General features: G+C 43.1%; 1 protein-coding gene across 1 annotated transcript in view; it reads left to right on the forward strand.

Moving 5' to 3' along the window:
* Positions 1-9,301, forward strand: part of LOC136544907 (uncharacterized) — a 40,321-nt gene extending 31,020 nt beyond the window's left edge. Inside the window, exons 6-7 of the mRNA XM_066536963.1 lie at positions 8,314-8,685; positions 8,794-9,301. Of these exons, the coding sequence (XP_066393060.1) occupies positions 8,314-8,685; positions 8,794-9,104 (683 nt within the window). The 3' untranslated portion in view covers positions 9,105-9,301. The remainder of the gene's footprint in view (positions 1-8,313; positions 8,686-8,793) is intronic.
* The last annotated feature ends 915 nt before the right edge of the window (positions 9,302-10,216 follow it).

The following is a 10,216-nucleotide window of genomic DNA, read 5'->3' on the forward strand; positions in this document are numbered from 1 at the left end:
TTCTTGTTGGATTTTAATTCGGTAAGCAAATCCTAAATTCTAGATTAAATGCTAGATACACTCAAAGTCTTAGTCATATATGGTATTTTGACTCAAGGTTGTGATTCAATTTGAAAAAGTGATTAGTTTCGTGTGTATTTATTGTGAAGTTGAGAACTGTATGTACATGCCACGCCCGAGGTAGCGTGCGCTAGACGCGGTGCAGGATGACCGTTTTATTAATTTCGTAATCTACAAAACTGGTATTGGTGGGTCAAACTACTAACAACATGATGTGCTCACATGCATTGACGACACGTAATCTCCTTCTGTCCAGAACCGGTGCATGGTTTGCTCGGCCTAATTTTTTTTTTAAAAAGACAGACTAGTTTAAGTAAAATTGAACTATCTATATGACTATATATCGCATCCCGCTGGCCGCTGCCGTCAATTTTTTTTCTCAACGAAAAAATAAACAATATTTTCGAGTTTTCTCAAATATACTACTGTCAGAGAGTATCTCTCTATTAGTACTGTCTAAAACAGGCATGATGACAATCGACAAGCTCCCTTCTAACCCAAGGAATGGACGAGGTCAAATAGCAAGACACTCACGTCTCTAGATACCACATATATACACACGCGACACGCGCTGCGCTGTTGGGAACAACTCTTCAAAGTAATTTGTTTTTAAGTGAAATTTATATGTATGTATGTATGTATGTATGTATGTATGTACAGATGGGAGACGATTCATGCGATGGTCGTTCCGCCAAACTGTGCTGACATGATTCTAATGAAATCATTCAGAAGATCCAATATTGGAGGTTATTGGCTACGACTTTGATTTGTACTGACTACTTTAATTTGGAAGGCTAGCAGGAGTAAGTGGTTGTGGAGGATAGTTATTGGCTGGCCTTGGGTGATCAATAAAAGATTTGCACGGGCATTCGTTTCAACACCCAACTAATATAGGAGTAAGTGAAATTTTACAGTGCTCGGAGAAAACAAAAGCCATCCATTTAGATAGTTCAGACGGCTATAAAATAAGAAGAACCAATGTAGAGAAACTTAAGTTATGGGCCAGAACCAGAAATACGAAGGTTCGGGAAAAAAAATAGGTCAAAAATTATTTTCAAAATAAATTTAAAGGGTATAAAAGTACTTTCTACCCCTTATCTTCGTGTTTGAGCTCTGTCTCCCTCACGCCATGGTGAACAGCGCCAGCGACGTGCAGGTGCTCTACATGGTGTCCAACGCCTCGGCGTGGAACGATAGAAGAACTCCACCTGCGCGATGTAGCAGAACACGCGCCGGCCAAGAAGAAGTACAGCGTAAGCTGCCACCACAGGAACAGAGAGGATGGACATGTTCATGGCGCTGCCCTGCTCCTCCACCTGCGTCACGGTGCACATCAGCTTCCACGACGAGACGGCCTCCTCTGCCATCTCCTCCACTGGTGGTGAGGGCGGCGGCGAGGCGACGCGATTGGCGCCGACCCAGAGAGGCAGCGAGGTGGGCGCGACCCTAGGGATACGTGTCGTGGTGGTGAGGGCGGCCGACGTGATTGGCGGCGAGCTGGGAGGCGGCAAGCCGACGACCTGGGGGCGGCGACGCAGGGAGTAGCGAGATCTCGCGACGCACGGAGCAGTGTTCGGGGAATTGGTTAGACTGTGTACAGTAGGAAAAGTACTAAACTGCCCTTAATTGCAATCAATTATTTTTCTTAATTAATACCTGCGGTAAATAAATTTTGAGGGGAGGAACCGGTGAAACAAAGCTCTACATTGCACCAGCTTGGTCAGTTGATGTTATTGGCTTATACCAAGTCTTGTTGATTTGGCGTCTTCTACCTTTCAACTTTAATCGCAATCCTTGCTATTTAGATGGGGCTTGAATCTTGCATCCACCGATGTATCTCACGTTTTTTTTACTTTGAATCATATCGTAAAGTTATTGCCTTTTATGTCATTTGCAAAATCTGCAGCTTGCTTGTGCATGCATTGCTAATTAAATATACCCAGGAATTGTATTTAACATCACTGTCGTGTGGTCTGATCGATTTTGTTTGGCAGTGCTTATTATATGAGTTTTGACACTGAGATTTCAGGTATACGCGTGGGCTGAAAACGACACGATATGGAAAACACTAGATTATTTGAACAAAGTAGTTTAGTCAAATTACTATATCAACATCAACAGATAACACCAACATTAATAAGAAAACATCAACATGCCACGATATGGAATATCTCGGTGGATTCGGAGAATCAAATGAAGATAATTAAGTACAGTTGGATTTTATTTCTCCGATTCTGTTCGTTCCTTGCTTCGTGTAAACAAATGATAATAACGCATGCTTGGGTGACATGCATGTGACGAATTATCGAAACGTATATTCATGTATTAAGGAATAATATATCTGCACTACTACTGCATCTATGCTAATTCTAATCTAACTAATATAAACTACTAATTAGTAACAGTGCGTGTGCGTTATTACAAAATCATATATATCACGCACGGCACAACGCGAGACGGACTGTACTTCATGGAATATAAATACAGAGAGAAGATCCCAACGAACCATGCAAACCAATTCGTTCGATTTGACTTAATCACGTTCTCCAATCTCTACCGTAAATCCACTTTCAAGCACCAGCAGCTTCATTGGAGAATCCAAGTCACGGCTGCATGCACAGAATTTTCTTTCAGGACGTCCGACGTCGTAGTGTGGACCTTTCCGTTGTACACGTACAGACACACAATCCAGCACGCACTCACACACGTACACATACCACGCACGCATGCGACACACACTCTGAAGGAAAGGCATTTTCGGGGTCATTATTCAATCTTCGATTTGTTGTCTATGTTTAGCTGTAATGTTTTTCCTCATGCTAAAAGTCACTACAAATCTGAACTTTTTAAAATTTTACAACAAATTAAAACTTGGTCGTTCGATTTTCTGCAAAAACCTTCTAGAGAATGTTTCTAAAGCTTGCACTAAAACCTCACCATTTGTATTTTTGAGTCTCATGTGTTTTCTAGAATTTATTTACGGCACTGGCACCAAAAATATTTTCCTTCATTTCTCTAAAACCCTCTTGTTAAATTCTCAATCCCTTTGCATGGATTAAATTCCCTATAAAAGAATAATCATTTTCCTACAATCAGCCCAGCCCATATTCTTCTCCTTCTTTCAACCCATGGGCAGCCCATCTCCCTCCTCCCATTTTCTTATCCGCGCGGGCTTACTCTCTCCCTCTCCCGCCCAGCCACGCCCTTCTCCTACTCATTTTCTCCCCCGCCTGGGCTGTACCGCCGCCTCTCTCGGCCCAACAGCAGCAGCCCACGCCGCCTCCATTTCCTATCTTCACTGATGATTGGGCCCACTGTCACCCTCTCAACTCTTCCCCTGTCCTCTTCTTTGCGGTCGTCGAGCACTCGACGTAACCTCGTCCCTCGACGTCCGTAACCAGCACCGGAGAAGAAGCATCACGTGTGCGCCAGCTACCCATCACCGATGTGTCCCATCAAACCGCTGCTCCCTCTCATCAAGCCGATGCGAATCAAGCTATTCGTTTGTGAGTGTATTCGTAGAGGAAGCAAATTCAATATTAATAATTATGCGGCGACGTCGGGGCTGGACGGCCTGGTGACCGCGCCCAACATGAGAAGACGGCCCGAGTTCATGTTATGCACGGATTTTAAAGCGTTCGAGACGTCTAAACTGTTGATCCAATCCCCAAACCACTTTTGCTATACCTTAGAGGATATATTAGGCTACTAAAACAAGCCATAATACTACCCTACTCCTTAACCCAATTTCTCTACAAAAATTGCTAAACATCCCAATGCCTAACCTTCCAAAAGTTCATGAAATTTTCTAGGTGTTAAATGGATTTCTATTTCTAGTTGCACTTTTAAGCTATGGAATATAGTACTTAACAACATTATCTCTCAACACCAAGTATTTCATTGTCATCTACAAATCTCACATTTCAAACTTTATTAAGGTGTCACATATATGTTTTATAGCGTTTTTGTTCAATAAAAATTGGTTAACATCCCTACTTGCTAACTTTATAAATCACGAATTAACTTTTCATTTTGTCTTCACGACTCGTTTAAGTTACAATACTTTACCTATTCATCACACCACATGTAATATCACTTAAGTATGATGCTCATGATATGTTTTAGCAAGTGATTCACTGTGTAACACCGAGGGTGTTACACATCTCTCACCAAAGCCTTTTGCCTGTAATATCTGAATTATAGCTTCATGCTCCACCTTGTCAAATGCCTTCTCAAAGTCCAGATTTAGAATGATCAAGGCCTTTCTAGATTTGTGGCACAAGTGAATGTATTCCAATGCCCAGGATAGACAATCTTGAATGGTTCTAGTTTTGATGAACCCATATTGATTTTTGTGAATTAAACCCTTGATCACCTTCTGCAGCCTATTTGCCAGAAGTGTTGTAAACATCTTGATGGAGGTGTTGGGTAATGAAATGGGCCTGTAATCAGATGCTAAGATTGGCTTTCTTTGGGATCAGGGCTAAATGGGAGCTTTTAAGGCTTCTGAGGCATGGATTTTCTTCATAGCAGGCCTCACACAACTTGTAAAAGTCTGTGGCTCTGAGAGCCTAGCAACCCTTAACAAATTCATTGTTAAATCCATTAGGGCCAGGAGATTTGTTATTTGGAAGCTCAGAGACAACCTCATCAATTTCTTGTTTAGTGAAGGGAATTTCCAGGGAACTCAGATTTTCAGAAGCTGTTAAAAGGTCATTTAGGTTAAATAGCATGTGTCTAATATCAGTGGTACCCAGCCTCTCTTTGAATGTCCTGATAGTATGTTCCCTGTGGAATCTTGTAAAGTGGCAATAGAGTTATTTCTATGCCATATGGTGGCATGAGCATGGAAGTATCTTGTATTGGCATCACCTTCTTTAACCCAATTGATTTTCCCTCTTTGTTTCCAATAACTCCTTTGCTGCTTTAGAAGAGAGATCAATTTTGAGCATACCCTTTCTCTGAAGTTCCACTCAAGTAGAGTAAGATCTCTAAAAGATTCAATGGTATCTAGCTGATTGAGGATCAGTTTATTGTTGCTGATTGAAGCTACTAATCCTGGAGTCTTTGAGTTCCAAGCCTTCAGAGTTTTTCTGAGATTTTTGAACTTTGCAGTCAGTCTCTTGGCTGGATCAAGAACAGACTGATGGCAATTCCAGCCTGAAGTAGGGTAGGGATGAAGTCTTCTCTTTCTAACCAGTGATTTTCAAACCTGAAAATTCTGCTTTTTGGGATTGTGGTTTCAATCTCTATCACACATAGCCAGTGGTCTGATGTTTCCATCACCATTCCTTTCACTAGAGTCCCTGGATATTTTGAGGTCCAAGCATTTGAAGTAAAAAACCAATCAAGTCTTTCTAGCAATGGTGATAGCTGCTTGTTTGTCCATGTGAAGTGTCTTCCATGCAGAGGTAATTCTATAAGGCCCAAGGTGTTTTTTTGAGGCAAAAACTATGGGGGAGATCCCCACAGCACTTCATTTTATATTTTCAAAATTTAAGATAGTACAGACTTACATCAGGAATTAACTATATGCATCTAGCCAAAAACAAAAGGCTGATCTTAGATCATCCTTAAAGCGAAGGGATTGAAGTAGACACTGGTTCTTGAAATTATTAAACCAAATGCCGACGTAAACTTGACCATTGTTGAACACTCTATCATTTTCGATCTTCCATATCTCCCAAGCGGCGATGACTATAGCCTCCATCAAAAAAGGTATATTCTGCTGTTGCATTGTGTGCGCTATTCTTGGGTATAAACTGAGGCTCGTGTCCCATTGTATGCCTATCTTCTCCCAGCAGCTCCTGGAGAATGGACAGTCAAAGAAAAGATGATCCAGATCCTCATCTATCCCTTCTGTGCAAAGGATGCAGTGATCATCATCTTCTGTAAACAAATTCCTCCTTCTTAGCATTGTCTTAGTGTGCAATCTGTCTACTAGGACCAGCCATGCAAAAAACTTCACTCTAGGAGTACACTTGGATTTCTAGAGCCAGGTGAAGACTGGGTGTGCCGGCAGGCTCTAAAAAACTACCTTGTAGAACTTGCTCGAGGAATATGTCGCACTACTCCATTGATATGTCCAGATATCTTTACTATCTTCATCAAAGGCCTGTGACTGTAGGAAGACACTGAGCGTTTGGAGCTCCTCAAAAGCCTCTTGTGAAATGGGCAGAGCAAAGAGGGTGTCAAGATCTTCAGCAGACATAACTTCATTGACACTTATGTTAGGATTTCTGGCAAAAGAGAATAGCCTAGGGAAGCAGTGTGCTAGCACATCATCCGTCCAGAGGTCATCCCAGAAAGTGACCGTCGTGCCGTTACCAAGGGAACATTGAGCTATGTTTCTGAAGATAGTACTCAGTCTCTGCACATCCTTCCACCAAAACGAACCGACCTCCCTGGTTGCGTGTGGCACCTTGTCGGAATAATGCTTACTCCAGATGAGGTTCACCTATGGCACATCAGCTTTGTTGTAGAACTTGTGGAGGTGTTTTATGAGAAGAGCATCATTCTGCACGGATAGATTAATGACTCCCAAACCTCCTTTGTTTTTCGGTTTCATAACTATGGGCCAGGCAGCCAGGTTTCCTCCTTTTTTGGCTGTGCCATTGCCTCTCCAAAGGCATTGCTTACGGGCTCTGTCAATGTTGTCAATCACACCCATTGGCAGCTTGAGCGTGCACATTGCATATGTGGCTGTCGCTGTGAGTACCGAGTTAACCATCTGCAATCTCCCAGAGTACAACAACAAGGATGAGCAAGCAGTAAGCCTTCGTTCGATCTTGTGCATTAGAGGGGTGTAATCTTCAACACGCGGTTTTGTCGTGCCCATGGGCAGACCCAGATACGTGAACGGGAACGTGCCAATCTGGCATCCAAATGATTGCTTCATAGACAGTAGTTAGTAACCAATTTTCACTGTTATGATTTGATGAGAATTCCACTGTTATTGTGTATTCATTATGAAAGTCTTCCACTCCATTGAAAATCCTCCCTTTCCAACATATTAAGATTCCTCCTGAAGCCTTCAATGATGGCTTGAATGCAAAAGAATCAAAGTGTTGTGGACAAATATTTCTGATGAAAGCAGAATCAAAATGTTCCTTCTTTGTTTCTTGAAGGCACACAATTAATATCTATATACTCATGTATAGAGTAGGTGAGCCGTCTGCATTTTGCAGCCAGGGAGCATTCTTTCAGTTATTGGTGGGAAAGAATCACTGCCAGTTTTTTTCCTCGAATACACAAGAGTATTGCGTATCATTTTATTTTAAGAAGATAGAAGTTTTATAATACAAGAGAGGCCGTTCCCGACCCGGCGATTAAATCACTGCCCGTGTGAATGTCATACATCTAATGGAGGGCCCAGGAGGGGGCCAGGCTGGCTAGGCCTTGGCTGATCGCGCCACTAGGAGGGGGGCGCAACCAGCGGTGGGGCGACCTCCCGCCACGCCGCCGACGTCCAGATCCGGGAAGATAGGATCAGCTGGCTTAGAGGACAAGTTTAGATTACTTAGGGGCTAAGTCTCCCAGGACTACAAATAGAGGTGCTATGTAACCTTTCAATCTTAAGCAAGAATAGAACAGGCCAAGGGCCTTCTATCCCCTCCTCTCCCTTCTAAGCCTTGGTCTTCTCCCGTGCCTCTCCCTAGCGCCGCCTCTCCCTCCCTCTGCGCCATCTACATCAACCGACCAATCTTCCCCCTGCCCTAGGTGCCGCCCTCTCCCCCATGCCCTGCCATAGTCGTCCCTAGGGGCCCCCGGGAAAGGTCCCTGACAGTTAATGCTCAAGTCAAGAAGGGCCTCAATTCTCTGATTATTCTAGGTGGTTGGAGCTTGTGGATTCATCGGACTAGGTGTGTGTGTTTGATGGAGAGTCTCCATGTGTAGCTAGAGGCTTGCTGCTCACTAGCGAGGATCTGCATGTTTGGGACCTTGCCAGGGCACGAGGTATTGCTTACGTTACCTCTTTGCGCTTGTACACAAAATGTGAGTTAAATATAGGTCGTCGTCGAGTTGACAGTTGTAATAGGCGCGGCTTCACCTGATAACTTGGATGGTATGTGTGTGTGTGTGTGATTTGACTGGTTATGTTGTTTTATGTAATGATTTGATTTAGTTTATATGTGTGGAGATGATTGATCTCATGATTGTTTTCCATTAATATCACTATGCTAATTTTAGATAAAATTTGACTAGATAAATATATCCGATGTATTTTCCTTGAGTTTGATCCATTTTTTATAGTTTGCCAGGTGTGGCTTTTCTTGCTGATAATACTTGCCTCTTCCAAGCAAGTCCTTTCATCTGCAGAGGCAAAGAGAGAGGGTGAAGAAATTGGTACTTGTCGTTTTGATCTGACGAGTGTTGCTACACTGTCATGTGTGGAGCCTGATGGAAACTGGAGGCCACCCTCAGTTTCATGCTGCGAAGCTCTGCTATATGCAATCGATAATTTGCCAGCTAGAAATGAGAGTGGTGCATGCTGCCTGTGTCGCTACTTGAGTAAAAAATACTCAAGTCATGGACTAGCACTAGCAACATCCTATGTTCTGTGCCAGGGAAAGGACAGTCATATTGTCACAGCATGGTCATCACTTGCTCACAATTGCTATAGAGGTACACATTTTTATTCGGTTTTCTATTGAAGCATAAAGAGTTGTTAACAGCAATGTTAGTGGTTTAGGGTGTTAATCTGTTAACGTTCTGTTGGCTTCTTTTGGCCAGTGTGTCGTCGCCAGGGAAATGCTTCTGCTTATGGTATGGGTACTCCTGTTGTGAAGGTCTATCCGGATGTGGACGTAGAGGGCACACAAAGTGACTTCAAGATGCTACTTTGGATAACAATTATTGGTGCAGCTGTATTTTGTGCCATGTTCCTTGTCCTCTTCTGCTACCACTGGAGGCATAGGCCAATGCCTTCGAGCCTCCAGAATCAGGGATTGCCTAGTGAGATCCGGGATGAACGCAGGCCATCGGGTAAGAAATCGTCAGCGCACCGCAGGATGTCGTCTTCCCGTGGTTCTCCAAATGGTTGAAGACTGATTGCCAGGTTATAGAACCTTAACGAACTGGTGTTGCAGAGTATATATATGTATTGCGTTGATCACGTTGTGCAGGCGCCATGTCGTGGGCATATAAATTTTGCAGTAGTTTCTCTGTTATTGTTTATCTCTATTATATACAATATAGAATACGGATCTGAGCTTTCTGCAGATGTTAAAACTTAAATTCACTCCCGTCCTTTCATGCTTGAATATGTGAATTTTTTTTCTCTTATATATATCTGTGCCGACCTAGTCTGTGATCACTAGTAGCTATGAGGTTCGCACGCCGCGCCCCTGGCCGCTTGTGCCAACCACCCTTATGGCCAGTGGCTCCTCGGAGCTTGGCCTACACGACTCTCGGTCAACTAAACCTCGTTATCAAATGAACAGTGACTTAACTGGTATAAACTTCTGTAGGCCGAATTATACTATACACGTACGTCCATTTTTCCACGAGCAGGACCTTACTATGGATACAATGATATAAATAAATGGTGTTTTCAACATATATATACTTCATTGTTTTGCTCCGTTTCTTGCATTGGACAGACTTCGCGTCACTTCTTTTCTTGCATCCCTAGGACCTATAATATTGTCATGTCTAACACATCTTTAGCACAAATGTTAAGAGTCCTAGACTTATATGCTGTCATCGTAATCACCAAAATTAAAAGATGTGATCATATGTACATGATTGTTACAGCTCTAAAAGAGGCTTATGGGGTGAGGGGGCATGGCACTACCACCAGCAATATAGGGCGCAGCAAGCAACGTCCAACACCTGATAGTGCCAAAATAAAAAAGCACACATCTGCATTTTGACAACGTTAGTCAACTCATCAGCTGCTACACAAGGCATATCTCGTCGTTTGCTGTACTCCGCAGCTCCAATGGTGACCACCTCATCAGGTTTGAGCCTTGTATATGGAGCACCACCGCCTTCGTGCCACTAATAAAGTAGTCCCTGATGAGTTCCTAATCTTTGGGATCATGGTGCTTCCACCAATAAGAGAAGCACCTCATCAATGGTCTCCACTTCAACTTGTGACACCAGCCTATCCACCAGCTCCACAACTTTCACTAGTAGAGAAATGACCTTTCAT

This window comes from Miscanthus floridulus, chromosome 3 (genome assembly GCF_019320115.1).
Source record: "Miscanthus floridulus cultivar M001 chromosome 3, ASM1932011v1, whole genome shotgun sequence".
NCBI classification, from domain to species: domain Eukaryota; kingdom Viridiplantae; phylum Streptophyta; class Magnoliopsida; order Poales; family Poaceae; genus Miscanthus; species Miscanthus floridulus.